This window comes from Rhea pennata, chromosome 2 (assembly GCF_028389875.1).
Source record: "Rhea pennata isolate bPtePen1 chromosome 2, bPtePen1.pri, whole genome shotgun sequence".
Classification (NCBI taxonomy): Eukaryota; Metazoa; Chordata; class Aves; order Rheiformes; family Rheidae; genus Rhea; species Rhea pennata.
This window is the reverse complement of record NC_084664.1, coordinates 31,875,024-31,901,108: the sequence shown is the minus strand read 5'-3', so window position 1 is coordinate 31,901,108 and position 26,085 is coordinate 31,875,024. Positions and strand designations below refer to the sequence as shown.

Here is a 26,085-nt window from a genome sequence, read left to right as displayed (position 1 = left end):
ACTAATAAGAAGATTAAGCTATTTTTCTCATAGATAAGTTTGCATGCCACCAAGTAGCAGAGCTGCTAATTATCACTGAATGTGTGAAGATACTTTTATTTGATGTAACGTGGCCTGGTGTGCATTAATTATGGTACAAGTAGCCTTACCACTGAGGAAAAGAATTATCATGACAAATGATTTAGATTACAGGGCTACCAAAATACTCTCATAATAGGGCTTTAATACTCAGAGTAAATCAAAACTCATTAGACTTTTATTTTCTGTTGCTAAGTAACTGCCTGAGAAGGTAACTTTGCAGTATAAATGAATATGGAGAAGGCTAATATTAGGTGCTATTCAGTTCAAAATTCAGAAATGTTATGTCTGCATTAACTGTACTAGATGACTTCATGAAGAACATATTACTGGTAAAGCTTATATATCAGCAACTGATAAGATTTTATTGTAATTTTGATGGAGATCATACTGACATGGTTAAATTATCTAAGGAAAAATGAATCAGTCGTTGGAAAAGAGTGATTTATAGATGTAGCTGTTGAACTACAGATTTTATAACAGCTGTTGAACCTGTTGAACTAATGCTGTATGCTACCTATTAAACCAGATATAATACTTAATAAATAAGATTTATGCTTCAAAATTTCTGATGTTTATTATCCTGATTATTTTCCTCTAATGCAAATATATATATCCTCTCAAAAAATAAAATACTCGTATTTATAGGAAATGCATGTATTAGCTGAAGAACTTAATGCATAATGTGTTTAATCGGTGCAGAAATAATAAATTTTCACTGAATTTCACAATATGAAATTGTATTTTTATTGTGACTCTCTCCAGTCACAATAAAATTCCAATCAAATCTGAATGATCCAGATAACACAACTGTGCTTTTGCACTATATAGTTGGATGCATATGTTAAAATATTCTATTCAGAGACATTTGAATTGAGTTAAATTCTAAGATATCAATAAGAACTTTTGCTAATGCAAAGTGTTTCAATGAATTTGTTATTATTTCTTGGGATTTTATCTTGCTGTGATAGTCATATTTTTTCTTTTTCTTTTTTTTTTTATCGGTATAGAAGTAAGCCAATATTATTTCAGTTAGCAAAACTTGAGCATATTATTTCTATGTTCTCAGAGTAGAATTCTTTCCATTACTTTCATGAAAACTGAATGAATACTAGGAATAATCCAAGACATGCACAGTAATAGTACTATAATCCCTGACTCAGCGTAAGAAGTTGTCATACGAAATGAAAGTGTTGATCACCCATAGATATCGTCACTAATCGCATTGCTGATGTTGCTTTACTGTCAATGTAACGCTGTTCTCATATTGTACACTGGACCAAATGTAGCATTTCCTAACTAGAACGCATCTTGATCTGCTGTTCATTTCAGTACAAATACATTGGTTTTGTCAAGCCCAAGATGTTTTCTGCTGCACTGTTTCATTTCCTGTAGAGTACTATGGTAGCAATTAGATTAGTTTAGTAATCTAAATTCACCTGATTTTAATATTATATTTTAGGATTTTTTAGACTGTAGAAGTAAAAAGCTGAATATTAATTTTCTGTCTTCTCTTAGTTACATAATAAATGTGCTTCACATCTAAAACCTGAATGTGACTGTGGACCTCTGAAGGATCATATTTTACCGCCCACGTCAATCTGCCCGGTCGTATTGGTGAGTTGTTCTTATTTTCCGTCCTAACGAAATCCTCTGTCATAGGTAATGGATGAAGCCATGCCGGAGCTGATTACTGGTACTGAAATTGTTGTTTTAGCAGGACTGTATAAACCTTAAACACAATGGGTAATCCTAGCTGATTAGTTATAGGAAGAAGCATATCACTTTATCTGCTGCATATTACGTTTTCCTTTATGTGACAATGAACTTTCTATAGGGCATACTATAACTGAAGCTGACTCAGGTTTTATCACTTAGTCAGACTGTACTTACCAGAAACTGTATAGGCAGAACACTACATTTTACATCTTTTATAGATCCAACTTCCCAGAATAATGAAGTTATTCTTATGGACAGTTTGTGCTTGGGATGCATATTGTATATCTGTGATGCTGAGGTCTCTGATCTAAGCCGGAGGTTACCTAGAATGATGACGCTGGTCTTGCAGCAAGCTATGCATCAACATTACGGTATATTTTATTCTGCAGTAGTGGACAGTAAATTTCTCTGTCCACAAAAACAATAACTCAATTCAATGAAAATAAAATGCTTGCTCTATGTAGGTTGTACTGAAGGCACTGAGCAGTTCATCATGAAAAAAGATTTTTAGAACTTCGTAGATTGAATTAGATGTTTTATGCAGATAGAGGTCACAGCATCCTCATATTCATACCAGAACAGATATGCATGGTTTCCTATTTTAAATATATTTCATAATAAAAATGAACTCTTGACCTTGAGAAAGGATGATTTATGGTAGTGAGGAAAAAAAAATAAATAAAATTTACCTTACTATTTCAAACAACTTTTGGTAATTAAAAATAATATTCATGCTTTATGTATATTACTGATTTTTTGATTAACCCTTTTGGCTGTTTGTTTATGAATATCTTAAGGGATGAATGCTTGACTCTGACCTGGTACTTGAATAAACTGAGACTGTTCCATAGCTGTCAATGGAGATAAAGCAATGGGAAGCTGGTTTTAATATTTGTTAAATATTTTTAAATATTTATATAATTGTTTAATATTACATCATTTTATTTCATGATTTTAGGTCAAACTTTAGAGGTTAGTATATAGAAATCATGTTTGTTGGACTGTTCTTGCTTGATTGTTATTTATTGTTTGCTACTCTTATAGACTGAATGAAACCTCTGCATGAAATTTCATCTTCAATTATGTCTGTGTAACTCCATTTTCTTTTCAGGAGAGGAAGAAGTATAGCGGAATTACGATTTTCAATCCACAATTGGAGTTTAGTTAAGTTTTTAGAGGATATATAAAACCACTCTAGAGTCAAAATCACCCTTGATTAGGTTTGTTTCATCAGCAAATTTTGAATGCATAAGCAGAAATAACTATTTTTCCTGTGTCAGAATTATGTTTCACTATTACATACTAATAATGTAACATGAAGCATGTCTTTCAACATTGTTGTTTATATGTTTTACTGTGATTTAATGGGAACCATATAATTTCATAGTATACTCTTTCTTCAGTAAATTCTTCCAAAAATGCATTAAAATCCTGAGATTACTCAAATTACAAATAATACATCAGTGACCTGGCTAATAGGAATTCCTCCTAGAAAAGACTGATTACAGTCTGTGTATTATTTATCTTAGTAATTTTTTAATTAGTTTCTACCATTTCCTGTTACGGGGATTCCTTTTGATAAATGTAGTACTTCAGTGAATGTGAAACCAGCACTCTCAGAACAGCAAAGCAGTGAATGTTTTCACCTCAAAATCCTCTGAAGATAAAATAGTAAGCATGTCTGTTAGTAGGAATGATGGTTTTATACTTTTCAAATTGTAAGCCCAGCAGTTGGAGGCTCTTTCAACCATGAAGCACATTTAGCTTCGCAGATCACCTGAGCAGTGATATTCTTAGAATGCTACTTCTGTGTGGAAGGAAAGGACAAGCAGGTAACTGTCTTGTCATGGTAACTTGTGTAGCATCTCTTTCTACCCAAAAAGAACCAAAAACAGTTGTAGGAAAGACAAAATGGCAAGTTGAAATGTTCTGTATCTTTTCTTCTCCCCTGCATTTTAGCCCTCTCTTCCCTTTTTAATACTGAAAGTGCAGACTTCTTCCTGAAACCTGTTTGTCAAAGTTCATCTCAGACAAAGTTACCTTCTCTGAGGGACAATTACAAAATGGGCAACATTTACATCTCCTCTTTTGAGGAAATAAGGGCATATATATATATATATATATGTATATATATGTATATATATATACGTTTACCTCTGTCTCATCCACTATATCTCACTTACAGTTTTCACAAGTCAAATCTGGATTCTTTCTGCAGAGGAAAGGATAACTTTTTCATCAGTTGTTCTTCTACATAATGATATATTACACACAGTTACCAAACTGGGCCTTCAAACTTCAGTTTGCTGTCCAGTTCTATACCTTCTCTGTTATTTCTTTCATTTCCTAGGAATCTGTCAGTGTCCAAAATCACTACTGGAATTGAGAAGAATCAATAGAAAAACTACCACTCCCAATCTTAATATCTCAGGGGATAATAATTGTCTTCCCCTAAACATAGCTATCTCAGCTAAGGTGACTAGCCTGAATTACTGAGGGTCTCTTTAGGCAATGGAGAGGGGGGTTGCTCTGGAAGGTGATCATAAAGTAAAGTAACTGGTGTGATCTGATCTTGTTGCCCCTAAAAGTTAGATGACTGGTCTAAGTTAAATAAGAGGGCTCCACCTTCAAACCACAAAAATGCGGCTTGTCAAATTTTATTCATAAGTAGGGTGAGCTAAGTTCTCAGCTGAAGAAAGAAATCATGGTGAAACTCATGCAGTTTGAGAACTGGCATTGTGTATGGTATGAAAGAGTAATATATCTGTCCAGGCTACCTTCAGAATTTGATGCCATATGAAAATTTTTTGTATCTCCTTGCAGAGGTTTTTAAATGATCTAATTGAAAGTAATCTCCCTATTTTAAAATTTGTCCTTTCACTTTTCTGTTTACTGTATATAAAGCTTGTTGTATGGTAAAGTTTCTTCCTTGAGTTAAATGAGTTTTGTTATAAACTGTGTGTGCATATCTCAAGCGATAGGCTTTTAATAGATGTCAGATACACTTTAATGCTACCCTCTTTTATTTCAGTAACGTTTTAATTAATTCATACTGATTGAATAAATGTACATTGAGACTTGTTTCCTAATGAGGGCGCATTTAGAGGAAAGGTTTTGCATCATTCTGATATCCTGTGGGTAATTATATTCTAATTATATGGTGGGGGGAAAAAGTCTATAACTCAGTGCTGATATTGTTCATTGGACCCAATTAATTACATACGCATAATGAAAGTTCATGATAAGGTTGACTGGCAGTGAGTTTAAAAATCTTTAACTCAATTGAATCCTAGTCTACCAAGAGTACAGAATTAGATCATAACCAGGTTAAAAACTGAGCTTTGGAATGAGATGAGTGAGTAGGCAAGAAAAGAGATTTGGTTTGTTCTTATGATACAGCTTTTTTTTTTTTTTTTTTTTCTTTCTTTCTTTCTTTCTTTTCCCCTCTTTTATAAGGCAAAAGGTAAAAATTCTAACATACATGCTGGCTTCTTCATTTCATTGCCTTCCTTTTCTTTCCTCCATTTCTGATGAAAGAAGAACACACAGTGCAAAAATCTTATGTTTGTAACTGGTTTGGTGTAAGCATGTAAAATACTTATGTTGCAGATGAAAAATGTTATGCTATGCAATGTCATATTTACATTATTACATTTATTTTCAAAATTCCATGAATTTGTATAAGTATAGCAGGTGTGTTGAGATGCTGATAAAAAAGCAGCTTAGAAGAAAAGAATAATATTGTACAAGAATTTTCTTTGACGGCATTTAGAGAGGTGAAATAGAATAGTTATAATGCTATAAATGAACATAATTCATTAGGTATTTTTCCCTGTCTGATAATGTGTTTTTCTAATACTGTCTTCCTGTGAGGTAGGTAAATGTTACTCACATAGGAATGCAGAGATGCAGAGAGAGAATAAGGGAATTAGCAGTTACTAGTTGAAGAATGAGCTTTCTTAATCCCTTTTCCTGTTTGTTTGTTTGTGTGTTTGTTTTTTAATCCTAAAATCCTGAAATGATTCTGCTGTTTCTCTAACAGTAGAGATCAATTTTAACTCAGTTGAATACAAACTTAACATTGAGTGGTGAAAGTCAGCAATGTGTAAGCATCTTTATGAGCAATCAGATCCTTAGCAGTTGAGTTGAGCCTTATTGTGAGTTTCTGAACATAGACACAGCAGGAATAGTTATTTGAGTATATATACTTCTATGAGGAAGGAATTTGAATCTTGTGTTGGATATTAAGTAATGACATAGCAACTGAAACAGAAGAATACCATTTTCTCCTTCTCAGTTACATATCATATTGCAGATTCAGTTCTTTGAGAACCTAAAACAGACCTGAAATATAATGGTGTGCTTATCTACAATAAAAGCTTTTTCATTTCTTTGAAGTCGGAAGAAAATTAATAATTGCCCTGGAGGAAAATGTATCTTTCTAACTAATTATCTGTTCAGCAAACACAGTTCAATGTTAAAATAATAAGATGCTGATAAACTGAAATGGCAGACATTCAATCATTTTAAGTTATATCTAGTTGCCTGCCCACATTTCATCACTACTCTCTGTCCCTGTGTTTGTTCCTAACATACTTTCCCATTGGTGTTTAATATATTTTTATTTTCAAAATACTTTCCTAAATGTTTTATATTCCTTGAAGCCTATTTATGGTTGCCCATCTTTAGTTTAGGTTTGAAATTAAATAAAAAGTCTTGGGCCCTACTGTATTTACATATTGATGTAAATTTTGAATAGATGCAAGATGTAAGGCCAGTTGTCTTCTACCAACTAAATGAAATAAGTCTGACATGCTAAATGAGAAATATCTGGTTATGATTTTGAGAAGTCTTTATATCTCTATTAAGACAGTTTAAAAAAGCAAGACAAATATTATATAAAGTCACGATGTAGTGATTTCTTGTTCAAAATAGTCTTACAGTCGGAGAGGTCAGAGGGAGTTTTCAGATGACATAGTATTTGCTCCAGCTATCACTTAAGGTAGCTACTTGTATTATGGATAACAAAATAGTAATGTGTAATGATCAGCTATATAGCTGATCTCAGATTCATAACATAAACCTTGAGAAGTGAGGAAAAAGGAGGAATGTGCTTATTTCAAAGAAAAGAAAAAAAGTTATTGAAAATACTCTTGATGCTAACCCTTAAACATTCTGATTGACATAATGTTTCTGACAAAACAGCTATCAAATTATTAGAAGCCTCATCTTCCCTTGATAGGATGGGCACATATAGCTCATTGGACAGATTCTCTTGCTAATGAATTGATCACTAGTCTTGTCCCCGGGATAACTTTTAACTTCAGTCCATGGGCATAGATCTGGGTATTGAACTCCATGAGCTTTCAATGCATCATAATATGGTGTCCTATACTGACCCTTCTGATCAGTATATACACATAGTTAGAGCTGGAAATGTGGAGATAACTTTATAAAGTAAATTCTAAAAATGTTGTGGCCTATCTATATCACAGTTGGATGTAATGTTCAATAGTTGTTACAGATAGAGTCCTCCCCAGGCTTGCCAACTGCCAGTTTTCTGACTGTCTGAATCCTTAATTCTCTTTGGTTATTTGAGTAACTATTAACAGAAATTGCATAGAATGGAATTTTTGTAAGTAGGGTCTTGAATATCATGTAGGCTTCCAAAATGGCAGTGTAGGAGTACTTAATATTTTGTTGCATATTAAAACATAGCTTTTACATCCCTTGGAGACTGCCAGGTCATTAAACAAAGTAGCTCTAAGGAATCATGGTATGACTTTGAAAAAAGACCAACCTCCCCTTCCTCCAGATTCCTTTAAAAAAGAAAAACTTTCAGTTTGGCATTCACATGACACACATCTAAGCTTCCCTGAGCTTCACCTTGCAAAAGTTTAAGGATACCTTTCCATTCTTTGACAAACCAATACCTTTCAAACTCAAATCTCAAAGTTCTAAAAGAAGAATTTTTATAATTTTTTTTCAGTTTATACATAGAAGTATCATACAGAAGTCACCTGGAGTTTTCAGTAGTTATCTGACAAATTATTTAATGAAACTAACCATTCACTAGTGGTTTTACAATCATATTTAATGAGTAGATTCTAAAATTAAATAACTTTAAATAATCTCAGTTGTGTACAAAATAATTTAGAAATAGACAGGTTTTCACAAATTGAGTAAGAGACAAGATGGCAAAAATCAATTTTTGCTGCATAAGGACTGCATTCCATGTCAGCAGTTAAAATACAAAAAGAAAACTACTGAGTAAAACATTAGTTGTTAATCTTCTGTTTTCTCATGACAACAGCTACAATAGCATATGATATTTCTAAATATCACTATTTTGTTTAAAGAAAATGTATCTATGCGTAGAAAGAAAGGGCTGAGATACTTTTTGAGAACACATATTGTGTAGCTGGTCAATCATAGTGCAAGGAATTGTTTAAAATAAGATTCCTCAGTTTAGATGAGGATTCAAAGACTCAGAAAATAAGCAACATAGAGTACTCCCCAAGAACCAAGTATCTCTTTTTAACTATAAGAAAGAGTGTAGTCCTCAGATTTTTCAGTATTTTAGCTGGTGATAAAATGATTCCACACACACTCTCAGGAGTGTGAATTATATGATATGGTATTCAAAACACTGTGGAAGTGTGGTTGTGCAAATGTGCAAAAAAAAGAAAAAAAAAGAAAAAAGAAAAAAAATGAATAAAGCATCATATATTTTTTGTGAAATTCAACTGCTGCAAGGTAGCGTTCCTTGTGAGAGCTCTCCCCAGCCCCTTTGCCACCCCAGCTGTTCAGTGTTGCAGCCTAACGTTCTTTTTTTCCGACAGACGCTACCCACTTCAGGAGGTTTGCTCCCTGAGGTGCGTAACGGGGAGGCATCCGTGTACGCGAGTACTGATGGGTCGCGATAATGTACATTCTTCTTGCTATAAAGTGCATTTTGGGGCTGAGCTGACTATTTAGGCATGGTGTTCCATGTTGTTGTTTGAAAGATCCTATCTCATTTATCAATTCTTTTTCCTTACTTGCTAGAGTAAAGGATAGGTAAAATTTGAGAGGCAGTTTTAATCTGACAGTGATCTAACTGGACCGTTACTGAATGGTGGAAGCTCCATCCTATCAGTTAATGGATAATGACTTCAAAGTGGAAGTTCAAGGCAAGAAAAGAGGGCATGAAAGATGCAAAAGTGGGCAGAAAAGATTCTTCCTGTGATAAATGCTATTTTGAAAGGTATATGCTCTGGCATATAGCAGACAAAAAGAAAGCTTGATTCTCTGAGCCATCAAAATGTACAATAGCTTTTAAAAATACTGTTTTCAATCTATCAACTTCATGCATGTCCACCAGAAAAAAGTGATTCACAGATACATTAATCATTTTGTATGCTCTAACTAAAAGAGATATTAATGCAGCACAATTGTAGTGTAAACATTTCTTACCTTGAAAATACATGTTTGCATTTTGTAATACTGCTTATTTTCAGTGCATGTCAGATTCTAAGCATTAAGTTAGAAATTGTACGCTATTATCCAAAGATGATTTTATTAAATTGTTGTTATCTCTTAAGGAAATGACATTGTTTAGTGCATGATAATCTTAGATATCTTAATAATTCCCTAATTCCTGAAATTTATTCAAATAGTCTTTTGCAACTAGGTTAGAAAGCCAACTTTTTGTTTCATATAAAATACAGAATATCTGTACAAGAATATTTACAAGATTATTTTTAATTAAATATTTCTTTTTCTGTACCTTTAATAGAAATATTCAGTACAGAGTTAGGATGCACTTTACTGTATTATTTCATATAAACCATAAGTCAGATCCTCACAGTGTTACGTATATGTAGGTTCCATAATTTTAGGAAATCTAGACTCTTATCTTCATGAATGTTTCTGAAACATTACTTTTCATGCATGCAGTGACATATAATGTGGTATCATATATATAGAAGGTATGTAATCGGAAATACTTTATTTGTTCTTTTTTTCTAAAATTATCATTGAAAGAAGTAGACCTTAAAAGATAACAAGGTCCTCTATCCATACTGGATTTTTTTATAACATTTCAGACAGTTTTGTATCAAACTCCACAACTGCTTCTTACGTGAAACTTCCTTTATACTGAGGTTGTCTTACTCTCCATTCCTGGCACTAACCAATGGCATAGCGCATTAATGTTTGTGTGATATTGCAAATGTTATTCTGCTTGGATTCTTCATCCTGGCTCCAGTATGTAAAAAACATTGAATAAATAAATGCAGAGCTGGCGATTCTTAGGCAAAGATGTGGACAGTGCATGTCTGTGTTTTGAAGGTTAGGGCTGGGATGAGCTGGCGTGATTTCTTCTACAGAGCCTTGTTATTTTCTTCTTAGCTACTTTAAAGGTAATTTTCTATTTAAAGTAGTATGTAGGCTAGACCTTCTCTTGAATGCTTTGAATAACCAGACAAGTTTAAGAGCTCAGTTAACTAAGCTCTTAGGGATCTCACTGTGAATGGGAAATAGTGTAGACTCCCCTGTTCGTTCCATGGCGTACGTTTGTCAGTCGTCTTATAGAAAATGTGACCAGATGGCCACAGTTCTCCAGAGCACTTGGCTACCTAAAGCAACCTGGGATGACTCTGGTTTGCCTCAGGACCAGACTGAAGCTGTGTTGGTATTCAAATTTAAGGAAATCAAAGATAGTATAAAAATAGTGATTGTCCACAACTGTATTAATGAAGCAGTAATACTGTAATAAAACAGGAACACTGTTTTAAGCTGGGAGTTATACTGTTCATCCCAGAGAATCTGTGTCAACGTTTCTTAACAGTTTAAACTGATCTAGAAAGAGTGACATGGATTAATTGCTAGTGAAATCCCTTAGGCTTTATCAGAGGTACCACAGAGAGGAGTCTGGCCTGCCACGCAACGTAAATGGTAACATTTAATGAACTGCTTACTGAGCGCAGTTGCAGGGGGTGTATGTCCTTCATGCTCTTTGCTGCTGCAGCAGCTTTGTGCCAGCCCATTCCCCTGACTGGTTTAAAGCCTCTGTGCACTTGTAAAGTGAGGAAAGTGACTGGAGTGCATTTGGGTTTGGGGACACTGATTCCATTTGATAAACATCTGCTGTCTTATTTTATGATGCATTTTTGGACATGCTAAAAGGACATGCTGGGTGCAATTTATAAATAGAAAAGAAAATGAGATGCAAAGAACAAGGACAATATTTCTTTCTTTCTTTCTTTCTTTCTTTCTTTCTTTTTTTTTTTTTTTTAACTTTCACAGTTCTTTGAAATAACCTCACAACAGTTGAAAATATGATTACAGCAAGATACCTTTTTTGAAGAGCTTTCCTTCTAATAATCACCTAGTTGTGCTGCCTATTGCTAGTGTTACAAGTTACCAGCTGCTGAGATTCTGATACAGATTCACAACTTCCCCTGGACTGAGTATAGTCCTTCTGATATAAAATACATATTTTATAAAAAGCTATTTTAAATATATACTTTTAAAGATAGACCATCAATTGATTAAGGTACATTTAGAATGGGTATATTCTGTCAAAAGTGGAAAAGTGTCTTAGAAGAGCCAACCTTTGCTACCAGTTAAGATTAGATATTAAGTTGTTGTATTGGTTGTTATAAATATGGTTATTAAATGGTTAAGGATTTTGTATGATTGGCTTTCAAGTTGCAGAATGCCAACGTGCACTGCCAGATTATCTTCACATCATTGCTTTAATTTGTGTTGTGACTGCACAATTTCCATCTATCTATTGCCTAGTAATGGCTAGGCACATGGATAGATGTTATGTGAAGTGGACAGACATTGTGTAGTAACTTGACTCAGATCTCATTTTCATTTAAGCAAAATCTGACATTATTCTCTATGAAAAACCAAATTTTGTTCAGGCATTGTGCAAGTTGCGGTAGCATCATATAATGTGTTAAAATTTCCCTTTTTTTTTTCTGTTCTTTTCTCAAAGGAAAGGCAGGCAACGGTGAAAAAAGAAAAGAGTTGTCCCCAGCAAATGAACAAATTGGGAGAACGGAACAAAATGCAAAGAGCAAATTCAGTCACCGTAGATGGACAAGGTCTTCAGGTGTGATTATTGTTGTTATTTTAATTTTAAGAAGTTATTTGTAGGTATGAAGACAACAATAGGGTGAGCAATCTTAAAAGTAAAATATTTCCTATATATACATTCTTCTAATACTTCACTCTTATATGTTTGAAAATATGACAGTAAGATAACTTCTTCCCTCTGTACAGGATTTCCATTTATTTCCATTTATGGAAATCCCCTGTTTCTGATATGGTTGTTAGACTTCATAAGACATTAACGGGAAAGGGATATTAAGCTCTATAACACTTGGATTATGGGGTGAGGATGAACTTGATTGTTTTAGTATCTGTCATGCAACATTGTTTGAAGTTACTTGATAAAACTGAGCCTATGACTTGATCACTGTTGGATCTTTTAACTAACAAGTGGATGAATTAAACTTCAAATGTATTTTTCCAGGCATTTCCATAAAAAGTATTTGGCGCATCACAATCAAGGGTGGAGCTAGGCAAGGTGGTTATAGTAGTAGCTTTATCTATAGTAAATGGAGATTCTTCTACTTGAAAAGAAACCCGATAGTGTATGTACCTGTGCGTGTGATTGACGAGCAAATGTTACTGTAGGGAGGTTAGAGCACGTCGAAAGCTCTGTCTGAGCTGCTAGACTACTTTTCCCGGAGATGTGGGCAGTTTTGAGTAGTGTAAATGTTCATATATGTGGTGGTGCTTCTTGATTTCCTCAGGAGTTAGTGATCATCATGGTAACAATATGATGATCATTTAATATATGTTGTTGACTGCTCTCTGTATCTTTTGGTGTACTGGAATTGAGGTTCAGTAAAACATCAAAGATTCCATTACCATAGATCAAATGCTGAATACCTCATAATTATTTCATGATACCCCTTATCATGTCAGGATAGAGGCTTACTGTATTGTTTCATCTTTTTAGGTTTGTGAAACATTCTTCTTATGACAACTCAAAGGGAAAAAAAAATAGCAGAAAACTCTGCAGTCACTTGACTGCTCCGTTGATGGTCTGGCAGGATACTATCGTGATCATTTTCCATGGCTCTCAAGGCTCTCTTCCTGTGGTTGTCATCCACCCAGGTTGCAGTAGTATTCAGATCACCTGTGACAGATATAAAGCATAAAGCAATAAAGTATTTATTGACAGAATGCTTAAGCTGTGTCTAATCAGTCACAGTGTGAAGAGACCTAATAAACTGGTGCTACCAGAAGCACATGGAGAATTCTCTAGCTCCAGGGAGATATCTGTGCAGTCCCAGGGAGCAGAAGTGTTCTAGGTAGAGGAGAACTTTTCTGACATCTCCTTTCAGTAGCAGCACTGTCTATATCCTGAATTTTTATTTTACCTCCTATTTTACCTAGGATTAGGTTGCTACATTTGAAGTATATTTTCAGAATGATCTGGAGCAAAAATTTCTGTAGCTGATCAAAGACTCCTTGCACTGTAATTCTACTGAATTCTACAATTGTAACAATTCTAATGCTATTGTAATTCTACCATAACTGGCCAAAGTACACTACTGGAGTGGTACAGTAAGCACTTACATTTTCCTGACATCTTCTCATTTGAATGTGAGCTTCAGTGATTTTAAAAAATAGAAAAGGATTTTGATGAGTTTCTTTCTTTCTTTCTTTCTTTTTTTTTTTTTTTTGAAACTTAGCTTAATCAAAAAATATGATCTATTTAATCAGATTGTGGTGTTAATTGCATTTTTTATGAATTAAGATATGAAGATTCTGTATCAGAGATACCCAGAAAATCCCCACATTAGTCCCATGAGACCTCTGTTTTAAATATGGGAGAAGCTATATATAATTGATTTTCTTTTTAAAAAAAAAGACAAAAGAAAGAAAGAAAGAAAAAATAAGTTTTTTTGCAGGCTTGATCCCCCAAAATTTAAATCACATTTCCAAAAGCTTCATAAAGATTATCTTGAAATTATAATAGATTAATACCTGAAAATATTCACCAACTTAGCCTAAATCTTAGGTTGCTTGTGAATTATACGGAAACATCTATGTTATTTAGAAAACCAATTTAGAAAAACTGTAGGAAATTATTTGAAAGACATCTTATTTTCGAATCAAGTGGGATACAAACTGTTTTTTTTTTTTTTTTTTTTTTAGATTTTTTTGATGATCATAGACCACCTACCTATAATAATAGGGTTAAGTTTGGAAATAAAAGATTTAAAAGAAAAATAAGTTCATCAGATTTAGTTTTTGCTGAGAAAAGTATCAAGGCAAAACCTTCCTTCCATCAGAGAGCAGTATGCACATAACTCAGATCTGCACGACTTAGAGAAGACTATTAATCATAGTTAAGCACATTCATCTTACTTCTTTCTAGCTAACCAGCATAATGATCAGGATTATTATTTCTAATTAGAGGAAGTCATAGATCATGTATAACCTTAGGATGAGTCTCATTAATTAACCTGCGTCCTAAGGGATTTCAGTAGGTAGTCCATCTCTGTCACAATGAGCCCCATTGGTTTACACTTAGTTCACAGGAACAAACATCTTCTGAATTGGCTAAATAACTAAAATTGATTAAACAGTAGATAAAAATTAAATATATGACAAACTTCAGTATGTCCTGCAATTTGACATTTTATGTGTTTCAACCTACAGTGCTATACTATAAGGATATACTGCAACAGAGTCTGATACTGTGTAGGTTTTATACTAGATTTAATTCTATTTATTTTACTAAAGTTTTTCCTAATTTTTTCTTGTATGAATTGGACCCATTGTTTGTGCAATTATGGATGGAAAAAAGGAGTTTCAGATTCAGAAATCTTCAGTTTAAGATTGTCAAAATAAACCTCTTGGCTTCCTGTTCTTTAGGTTATGCCTTAAGTTGTATTTTGTGCAATCTTCAGCTGAAAAGATCCTGTTGTTTGAGGAATTATGAGTGGAGATTTGGAGCAAGAGTTTTCAATATATTTCTTTTTTTGAAACAGATACAATCTAAATTGTTAGTGCATGACTTCAGAGGGTGGTGACTTTGCACTCTTAATATGCTTTTGACATGTGATATATGGCTAAAAGGGTGATACTTTTTCATATGAGTACTCGCTTTATGATTTAAAAACAGGTATTACAGGTAGCTCTTCATCTGATATAAATTTTTTACATTCTTAAAAGTCAATGTAGCAAAAGCAGTGAACGCTCGTATCTTACGGCATCTGAAAATGCAGACTGACAGTATTACTTAGAAGGAAGGCGTTAGTTTGACAAAGTGAAATGTTAGTTTAGTATGTAAAACATTTGAAACACAAGAGAAAAAAAGGATGTGGTAGGTGTTGTCTCCTTCCGTATGAGTATTTCTTCATCCTCCTATTCTGTTCCTCAGATTTGTGACTTCCACAACCACATTTCATCTGCTCTCCTTTCTTCAACTTCTCAGCTGTCTAAGCTATTTAAAGGAGCTAATTATTACTGATTGTTATGTTTTTAAAACTGTGGGATTTCAGATCATTTCAAGTATTGCAGGTTTCTATCATTTAAAAAAAAAAACCTAAAAAATAATATTCTCGTTGTGAGATTTCCCTTGTTTGAGATTTCTTATAACTATAGTTATATACAGTTATATATATAGTGTGTATATATATATATATATATATATATATATCAGTATTGATTTCAGTGGAATTATATGTTAAAATGGCATCACAGCTGTAAGCTAGACAGCTATCATAAAAAATTGTAAATGTCACTTATAATCTGTAGGAAATTAATGAAGTGAGGATTATTGCAAGTTGTGGAATTACATCCAGCTAGATTACATAGCATAACATAGAGTTTGTATTAAGCTTTTTTTTTCTGACTACTATAGGAAAAAATGATTGCAACACACAGCATTAATGAGTGGCTGTGTTATTCCCTTCTTTTAGATCACTCCAGTTCCAGGCACTCATCCACTTTTAGTTTTTGTCAATCCTAAAAGTGGTGGGAAACAAGGTGAAAGGTAAGGATTTGTCTTCTCTTTTTGTTTTTTCTTTTTTCTTTTTTTTTTTCTATTTGATCTGTGATGTACTTAATTGGATCTGAAAAGTTTAGATGTGTGAAGAAATCCAAGACTGGAGTACATTTTGTAGTGTTATGCCTTGCATTTGGACATTCCTATTACCCTGTTTAGAATAGGTGCACATTAGCACATGCTTATAAACTCTGCAATTAAAAACTAGAATGAATTCTATGCAACAGCTTCATTTCACATCTGAAAGAGCAACTATACTCGATGCAAAGTTTTGTAGCCATTAATTGCTATATTTTGCATTGTAAATTTCATATTGTAATGGTTTTAGTAACTGTATTAATTATGCAAAAAGGCCAGCGCTTTAAACTGTAGACAGTGAGCTGTTTTCTAATATATGACTTACCTTTTGGAGACTTAGTAAGTAAACTTGCCAGCCTTTTAGGTATGGAGAGGAAGAAAAATGTACATAGGAAGTACTTTAACAATCAAGTTAGAGAATCAAAGTCTAATCACAGAGACTTTAAAGAGATTAAATTTTAAGTATGTCAGTAGTGAATTCAAAAAGCTTGTATGTATGGTTAAATGTTAGTGCATCAAGGTATGATAAAATAAAGGCAAGGAGCCTTGTCCTCCTATCCTGTTCTGTAAACTCATTTCTTTTTCTGAATTTACCTCAGAATCACAAGAGCTAACAATATGGTGATTTTTGATCAAAACTAAAATATATCATCAGGTAAATCGTAGTATTTTTAGACTAGCTTCTAATGCCAGTACTGTATTTTATTCTTCAAACCTTGAAAAAGAAGGTTTTGTTTTTTGGCCAATTTTACACTGAAGAGGACACCTGTGGATGCCAAGTGGTATGGATACCCAAATGCACAAAAGAAAAGATCTAGTGCAACTCCCACACCTGGAATCAGGGGAGCAAAGGAACTTCAAAATGTGTCATCTCTCCCTACCTCTTCCTCGCTGCCTCCATCAGATTGTTTCTTTCAAACACTGTTTCCGCATTTAAACCAAAAGAGCATGCAATCTTGCAAGGCAGGTGTTAGGGAAATCTCAGATCTCAAGAACATTTAACCAAAAGTATGCTCAAAGACCTCAGAGAGAAGAGATTATCGCTTAGGAGTTGATTATGTAATCTGTGGGCTGGTATGCCTAGTTATCACCCTGCCAGTAATGCTTGTAAATCAGAGACTGGTCTAAAAGATCCAGCATGAGCGGTTTCAAGATCATGCCTTTGCAGTCATGATAATACAATATGAGGCAGCAGTTGAGGCTTGTATGGTGAGCAAGTATTTCATGTAGTATTGAAATATAGTATATGGAATGTAGTATTGAAATACTACAGTATTTCAAACACTGTAGCACGCGATTTAGTCAGGATCGCTGTGTGCATTAGCACACAGCTTGCCTTATTTTATAACATGCATGTGAAGTCAGTAGGTCAGGAGTCCAGTTTGGAAATAGGTTTGTGAGAGGTAGGTTAGAGAGCTGCACTTACATGGAACAGTTTAAGGAAACGCTGCTTCACATTTTTAGTTCCCAGCTCAGAGTTGGTCCCAGATGTTACTAGCTGAATAGGCTTAATGAACATGAGGGATGTCATTTAATGATGCATATTCTCTTGTGGTAAAGCAAGTTTAAAACTTGATTCCCTAACTCAATCTCTTGTTTCCATTCACATATAGCAATCTGACACCTCTCCATTTATGTTAATGCAACTGTTAATGGGGCCAAGTAAATTACAGAAATAATCTGAATTTTAAAATATAATGCCTTCATAAATTTATATACATGTTTTGTTCACTAATATCACTAACTGCGAGTGTCGTTAAATAATGAAGTGTGTAGCATGAGGACAGCAAAAAGCAACTGGGTATAGTGAAGTATAAGAATCTCTTAAATTGGCTTTGATGTCACAGAAAATATGTTTAACTGCATACTAATTTGTCAAACTCACATTCAAGCTTCCTGTGTTAGTTGGAGCATGTCAAGAACTCTACTGCATACCAATGTAGACATACCTCAAGTCACCACCAGCAGAGGATGTTTTTATCTCGTGATTTGATCTAAAACTGGATTTTAAAATGAAAAAAAAATGCTTTTCCACGTGTGGAATACTTTATAAAAAGGGGTTTGCTGTCTGCCTTTCAGGTGTTGACATTTCGTTTTGATTCTAGTAACATAATAAAATGATAAAATAAGGATGTTAAGATCACATATGACTTGGAAGATTTAGAATCATAGAATCATAGAGTGGTAAGGTTGGAAGGGGCCTCAGGAGATCATCTCGTCCAACCCTCAGCATAGCCCATACGAGGACTGAACCCGTGACCTTGGCATTAGCAACACCACACTCTACCCAACTGAGCTAAGCCTGTCCCCAATGCTCTTTCAGTTTCCCAAATAATCTCAAGTATGAAATTACTTCCAGGGAACAATATATATATATATATATGTGTATATATATATATATATATATATATATTGAGAGAGAGAGAGAGGAAACTCTCAGAGTTTTTTGGCAATTATAAAATGTGAAAAATTAAAAAAAAAAGAATATTTGAAAACATAAATATCTTTGCAAAATGTATGGTGATAGTGATTCAGGTCAGACTCTGATTATAGTGATTTTGCAATCTAGTCAGATATTGAGAAACTTAAGAGTAGAAGATAGTTTGTAACAAAAGTAAAATTTCCATTGTGTGTGTGTGTGTAGGGGGGGAACCTACTAATTTTTGTAGGTGAGAATTTCATTATCTTGGCTCGATCAGATTAAGGTGATGTTTTAGTGAGAGCTGTTCTTCAGTCTTTACTTAAGATTTGCTATATTTGAGGGATCATGATGAATGAAGTTATGATTTCTAATTGACTTTCATTGAACACAGAAAGGTTATTGCAGATATTGTCAAGAATCCAGTGTTCCCACAGTTCCCCTGTATGAGACTTTATGCCTTGCCATATGGTGAGCCAACCCATTTCACTGCCCTTAGACTTGGAGAGAGTGCATGCATCCATCTGACACCAAAAGGAGTAAGTGGCCTCCCCCAGCAATAAGTCTGCCTTTTCCATTCTGATTTTGCAAACCTTTTCAAATTTCTCAAATGTAAAGGAAAGGAACTGAGGATCAATCGACTTAAAGGAAGGTAGATTAGCTTTGGTTTTGAGTGTTGCAACAAAGGGATAGTGGGAAACATAAATGGATATGTAGAAAGAGTACATTCAGTAGATAAAAATATTTTATGTTTGGAGCATCTGTGTTCTTTATAACCATATCTAGGTTATCTTATCAATGCTTTGCAATTTGAATTCTGTTAAACAGTTGTGCAAAATGTATAGTATTCAATAGCATATTCTTTCTCTGTATAGTTTTCTCTTTTAAAAAATAATGCCATGATTTTCAGATATAATTAAAAAATAGAGTACTATGAAAATAATCCAGTCATGCTTTCTTCTAAAATTTGTTATAAACATATCTACATTGGAGTAAATCCTTTAAGAACAAATAAAGACATTTAAATGTATTTGCATTTCAGGTGATAGGCAATAGGTATCACTCCATTTGAGAAGTGTATCGTTTAACGTGTATTAAGCAACAAGTAGCAGATTAGAGTTAAAATTGATGAATTTTAGCCTTTCACGGACAAAAAATAGACTTTAATTAAAATGAGATTGGACAGGAGTTCATCAAACCGAATCAGATGTCTTCTTTAGGCTACATTACAATTTAACGTGTTTTCAATAGTGTACATAAAATGGAAATTTAAACACTTGTATGTTCAGTCAGAAAAAATTACTATATTTCTATTTCATCCTAGAGCTAACATTCCTGCATGTGTGACTTTAAGATCCAACTTATCAAGACAGCAACTTTCAATAACCTGTGAATAAAGTATACATAATTATTACATCATTGACAAAATATTCTTTCAACTGAAAGAATATGCAACTGGCAAGTGGTTATGGCATGTAGTGCTTCCAGAGACTCTTACCGTGAAGGGTAATGTTTCTCACGTAAGAGTACTGCTAAATCACATTGTTGTTTTGCCACACTCGTTACTTTTTTACTTTCCCATTCCCCATTTTGCAATTTATTTGCCTGGCCAGCAGGTGAGTTTAAACAATTGTTTCCTTGACAAATGTGCGGCTGGATGCACTGGAGATCAGTTCCTGTACCCTGACGTTTCCTGCTGACTCCACTTGCAGTATCTGTGCAGGGAAGGTTGATGATATCTTTGACCTTTGTTGTTTTCAGATAACTTTGTTTCAAAGTAGCTCTTCAGTCTCACTTTAGGATTACACTGGATTTCTAAACTCTCATTTAGCATGGAGACAAAATAAAGACACGATTGAAAATGTGCTTTTTAAAATGCTCTATGTCCTGGAGAAAAGACTAAAACGTTCTTTTATCTTGAGTGTGAAGACTTTGGCTTCTTTGTCATTATTGATAAGTTAAGCCTAAACTCCCCTTATCTGAAGTCGTACCCCAGGTGATTGAAATGATGCATTCCCCGGATGACAGAAGGCATGTGGTCAGCTTTTCTCCCAGTGCAATCAATTTTCCTACCAATTTTGGAGTACAGATAGTTTTCTGTCCCTCTATGTCTCCTAACTTTCTAAAGCAGTGATCTTTTGACAGCTCAGTCTGGCTCAGGCCAAGCGGTGAACATGCATCAGGAGTATTTTCTTTAGCAGCAGGGCTGTTTACAAAAGATCCCAGCCCTCTTGGCCCTTTCTGCTGTAGTTTCCTGCCTCCTTGGTTATCCTAGTTTTGGAGTTTCCACTGCATATTGTATCATGACCACGATGCAAGCGAGGGGACAAAATGACAGCTGAGGAACTTTTCCAATGATTTGTGTTTTTACTTGAATCTAGAATTATCTAGATGGCAGAATATCTCAGTGAACAATTACATAAGCACAACTGTATGCTGGTAAACTGTGTCATGGGGCAGGTAGCAGCTGGATGGTGGCAAGTGGTAATTTCATAAACTGGCTTTGTTCGTGGAGTTGCCCTCAGTCACAAAGAGCTCTTAGGTGGCATTACCCACCGCGCTGCCTCGTTGCTCTGTCTGCGCAAATCAGCAACCGTGTCTGAGTCTTCCCTTGCAAACAAAAGCAAACACTTCTTTCCCTTCCCCCAATCCCCCAAAAAACCCACATCAGTGTTGTTAGGCTGTTCAGTATTGTGCATATAAAACCAGGAAGACTGTATTACTGTCCCTTTCCTAGTCTTGAATGTGTCACACTGTCAAACTACAGTTTAGTACGGAGGCAAACACAGCAGTTTCTTCCTCTTTTTTTTGGTGAATGTGAGAACTGAAATGAATCATCATGAAGTTATGAATTTTACACAGACTGGTGTACATAAATATGTGTTATAATAGTTTAAAGTATGATGTGTCATTTGCAATGAGTCATTAGAGCGTGATTCTGCTGCTATTGATGTTCAGCCACTATCTGTGAATGGCATGCATTGAATCAAGGAGGATTCAGTGTAATCTCTTCATTATTGCTGGTGGACTTCCAGGCTTTGTCTAGAGATACATAGCTCCCTCTTTATTAGGAAGGTTTCTGTAGCGTTTTACTGATACCCAACGATAGTATTGTGAGTGTAGGTAATGGCTGCTATGCTTTGTAGCTCCTAATTCTTAGGTAGCTAACAGTTAAGCCTTTAGGGCTTCGTAACTATACTGTTCAGGAACTCCCTCAGCTCAGCTACACAGGTTAAAGTCACTGCACTTTTGACCAGGTTAAATAGCATCACTGTCACTGAGAAGCAGCTGCTGTCACTGACAAGCAACTTGTACCTACTAACTAGAAAATTAAAAATAGGTTCCCTTTGCATCAGTAAGATATTGCATTTGAAATGAAAATACAGTGTTGCAAATCCACTGTCAAATGTCTGATTTAGTCATCATCACAACAGTTGACAAAAATGTGCGTGCTTACAAAGAGAAGCCAGTCATTTCATGCTGACGTTTTCTGTCATGAGTGGCAGCAGGAATAGCTTGTGTATGTGCTTGAATATAATGCTTTTTAAAGAAGCTGATATCACTAAATAATTGATAAGAAAATTTTCAAATTTAGTAATTTTACAGATAATTATAAATTTGTTTCTATTCAGTATCCTTATACCCTCATCCTCCATCTAGCCTGATAAACTATATATTTCTATTAAAAAAAGTCCCCCAATGTGCACATAAATTTTGTCTAGGCAGTTTTAGTTTGCTGAATTTTAAGCCATGTGGACATTTATGTTAAAAGAATTCAATTCTTATGCATCTATTTTATATAAAGCAGTAATAAAGGTTACTTTATTAAGGAAAGGAAGAGCTATTCCAGTGGAAAAAAATAAGTGTATTCTTAAAAGCATTAAAATATTAATAAGCTAGAGGACATAAATGTTAAAAGCAGGAATCAAGGTTTTATAACTATTGTCATAGTTCCTAAGCATGTATTCAGTGATTCTGAGCTCAAACTCTTTCATGTCTTTGATTATTCCTACTTAAGAAATGATACAGGTATCACATTGTAATGAGTGTAGAAAATTGCATTTCTAAATACTTGTAATCAAGATACAAAACTTCTGTCATGCTTTAAGGACAAGCAACTTCAAATTTAAAGGGTTGTCATTTTTGAAGTATTGTACCATTTGAAGAAATATTTCCCAATGTTTCCTTCTGGAATAGAAAAACACTTTCCATGCTGTATCATACTATTTTATTTCCCTCCTATTATTGAGAAGTTTTTTAAATGAGTGTAATTTAATTAAAACAATGATTTTCAATCTTTTTGATGTTCATTCCATTTAAAAATAATGCAAAGATGGTGTAAGTTCCCATTAACTGAATCTAAAGTTGCTAACAAGTTTGCTTTCTCATAATGTTGTTCAATGTATGGGGACATTTTTGGTAGGTGGCAGAGCCAATTTTCTTTTGCAACTAATTATAGTTTTAGTTTTGTGCTAGCAATAAATTTCTGGAATAAATCTCTCCTTCACAATGAAATTACTTTAATAGTAATCAAAGTGCTCCTACAAATTTTTTTTTTTTTGACCTTTTCTTATGTCATCATGCTTCCTTATCCTACTTTTTTCTGTCTATATAAGGTGTTTGGATTGTAAAAAGCTTGTAGCAGTTATGTCTTGATTTTGTGCTCACAAAACTCTGTACATGTAAATTATTATAATTGTCATGTTTAAATATTTGATCATGCTTTTGTATTAATGAGATTCTGTAATTCAGATCCATTATAGTATGTGTTAACTTGTTTAATTTTTTTGCCGATAGCTTTAAAAACAATTCAGAAGTGAAAGTAAATATTTTTCCCTTGTCTTTTTTATCTTGTCAGAATTTATAGAAAATTTCAGTACCTTTTAAATCCTCGTCAAGTTTATAGTCTTGCTGGAAATGGACCAATGCCAGGGTAAGTCTACAGTTAATATCATTACCAGGAACTCATTTAATAAAAAACTGCATAATCAAATGAAGGGACTGAAGCATATATGGCATGCTTCAAATGTATCAACGCCACAGACCTATAAATGGCTGCAGAAATTACAGATATTATTTGTTGACATGTAGAAATAAAAGTACATATCCTACGTGTTTTCCTGATAACCATGCAGGCTGCTGTAAGACCCGTGTGATAAATTGCGTTCTGTTTGCAGCTTTCCTTGCTCTATCAGCAATCCGAGTTCACTCAGCGGTTACTTTTATGTTGCAAGTATCTCAGCAGCCTCAGAGAGCGACTCACAAGACAAACGTTTCCTTTAAAGGAACGCGTGTGCACGTGTGTGTGTGTGTGTGTGCACGCGTGTGAATACGTGTGCGCACACCCCAACCCTGAACAACTGGGCCACCGATCGTTTTGTATGTATTGAATGTCATTTAGTTATATGACTGATATATGAAATTTTTCATCATCCAGAACAGCTGCAGGGGGATAATAGAATGTATATGTTAATTGACGCAAAGTTTGCACAAGTGCTGGGATATTTATTTTTTCCATTCTGTTCTAGATCTTGGAATTTTTTATGAAAAGAGGGTTTTTTAGGTTTATCTTGAAGGTTGGAGGAGGAAAGAGGAAAGTGGAAATGTACATGATTTGTGCCTTGTGATATTGTATTCCACATACATACTACAGGAAAGAGTTTGCTCTAAGAGTGTATGCCATTACTGTTGATTTTAAGGTCAAATATACAGAAAGTAAGTCTTCATTAGTACTAATGTACATCAGCTGTCTATTCTAGATTTACAGTGTTTATAGAGCCAATTTAAGTGAAAAGGGAACTGGTTCTAATTCTTTTTGAAGTCTGGATTTTCAGGACTACTTTGTGCTAATTCTTCTGGCTAAGTTTATTAGTTGATATTTGCTGTTTGTGTTTTGTTATACTAATCTTGGGACTTAAGGAAAATTTAAACAATGTTAGTCTAAAAGGCAAGCAGATTTGAAAAATTACAGAAAGTTATTTCAGGAATTTTTAGTAAATTTTAACACAGACAAAACTAGCAACCAATATTGCTTTAGATAGAGTGTGATCCTAGAAGTGCTATAATTGAGACTAAGTTGTTAACTTTTAAAACCGCTGAAATATTTTTCTTCAAATTCAGCTTATTTCATTGAAAGCCAGAAAAAAATCAGGCTATGTATATTTCATTTATTGACAAGTATACTTCATTTATTGCCTGCATTTCCATCTATGACTGACTTCTAGTTTTCCTGTGTCTAGTGATGATCTAAGGAAAATGTGTTTTAAGGCAGAAGCACAAGAGGGCAGTGTTAAGTGCAAACAGAAACCCTGCACTGAAATCATTTAAACTCTAATCCTGTGAACCAGAACAGTGGTTTTTTTTAGGAAATATTTTCAATTTCTCTTCCTGTTAGGAAGCTAAATAGTTTTACTTCAGTCTCACTTTGAAGAAATTTCTAATTAATTTTCAAATAGACATTGCATTTTATTAAGCTTGTTTTGGTATTTTATTATTATTAATAATAATTTCACAGAAAACAGTAATCTTAAATTTTCAGTTTATCTCTTGCCATCACTTCTTGCCCCTGGCAATTCTGTGTGGGCTGTGTATGATTTGTCCCTTAGGCAAGCAATCCAATAAACCATGTTTTCTCTCTGTTTCATTTACCAATCTCTGTTTTTCTTTCTGTGAAAGCTGGATCACCTAAAAAAAACTCCGCCCGCCCATTCGTCCATCCATTCACTCACACATCCATCTCTACAATACACTGGACTGTCAATCAAAATATTACATTTATTTAATGTTGCCTTATGTGGCATTCAGACCAAAATAGAGTACAGTGAGAAACTGTGCAGTACAGGGCAAAAAAATTGTATTCTTCATGCCAGTTACTGTTACTGAATTGAAAGGGATAAACATAATATACATTTATTTTAAACTCATTTATGATTACTTTAATACTTTTCAATCAGGTCTGTTTGAGCTTTTTTTGTTTTGAATGCTAAAAGCAGATGTTACTAAACTTGTGCCTTGTTTATAATATTAGGGTAATATTTATCTGTTTTCTCTAGCACCAAACTGCCCATTTTAATCCATAAGTTAGCATTTGTCATTTGTTGTTGATGATATATTTCTGATGAAATGCCATCATCAACCAAGAAGGTAAAATTCAAAAATTTCCGACCTACAGTTCCATATGTCTGAGACTGATGTGAATTAACATTTTCAGTTTGTTTCTGTTGAAAATCTACATAGCTTTGTTTAGGCTAACAGGTAAATGAGAGAACTAGGACACCAGTAAAATCCTAAATCTCAGAGGGGCTCAGAAATTGCTATATTTTGTGAAAATAGGAACAGTCAATCACTAGATCTTGCAGTGTTCCTCTTCAGTGGAATAACCACATTCTTTCACAGAAGTATGTTGGAGTAAAGGGCTCCTTAGCAAACCTAGGCTGAAATAAGGTTAAAACCTCATGGTTAAAGATTAAACCATGAGGTTAAAACCTACTCAGAGGAAGAATGAGCATTATTGGAGTCCCTACTTGAATTTCTTTGAAATCTGGAAAGGATTCGCTCCCCTTTCCATTTCAAATCCTTCCCTTAAAAAGAAAAAGGAAAATGAAAAAAAATCTTAGAATGTCAATTACTGTGCATTTTTATTAAGTTTTCCGATATGTAGTAGTTAAGCAGAAAAATATTTTGAACAAGATGGCAATAAATTTAGTAC

General features: G+C 34.1%; 1 protein-coding gene across 6 annotated transcripts in view; it reads left to right on the top strand.

The window, feature by feature from the left end:
* DGKB (diacylglycerol kinase beta) overlaps window positions 1-26,085 on the top strand; it is a 323,266-nt gene that overhangs the window by 84,607 nt on the left and 212,574 nt on the right. For 2 of the 6 annotated variants that reach the window (XM_062567787.1, XM_062567786.1), the window contains 6 exons: window positions 1,597-1,695; window positions 3,627-3,629; window positions 8,640-8,672; window positions 11,786-11,902; window positions 15,795-15,868; window positions 23,236-23,310. In XM_062567787.1, the coding sequence (XP_062423771.1) occupies window positions 1,597-1,695; window positions 3,627-3,629; window positions 8,640-8,672; window positions 11,786-11,902; window positions 15,795-15,868; window positions 23,236-23,310 (401 nt within the window). The remainder of the gene's footprint in view (window positions 1-1,596; window positions 1,696-3,626; window positions 3,630-8,639; window positions 8,673-11,785; window positions 11,903-15,794; window positions 15,869-23,235; window positions 23,311-26,085) is intronic. The other 4 variants (XM_062567783.1, XM_062567782.1, XM_062567785.1 and 1 more) reach the window with 2 other exon arrangements.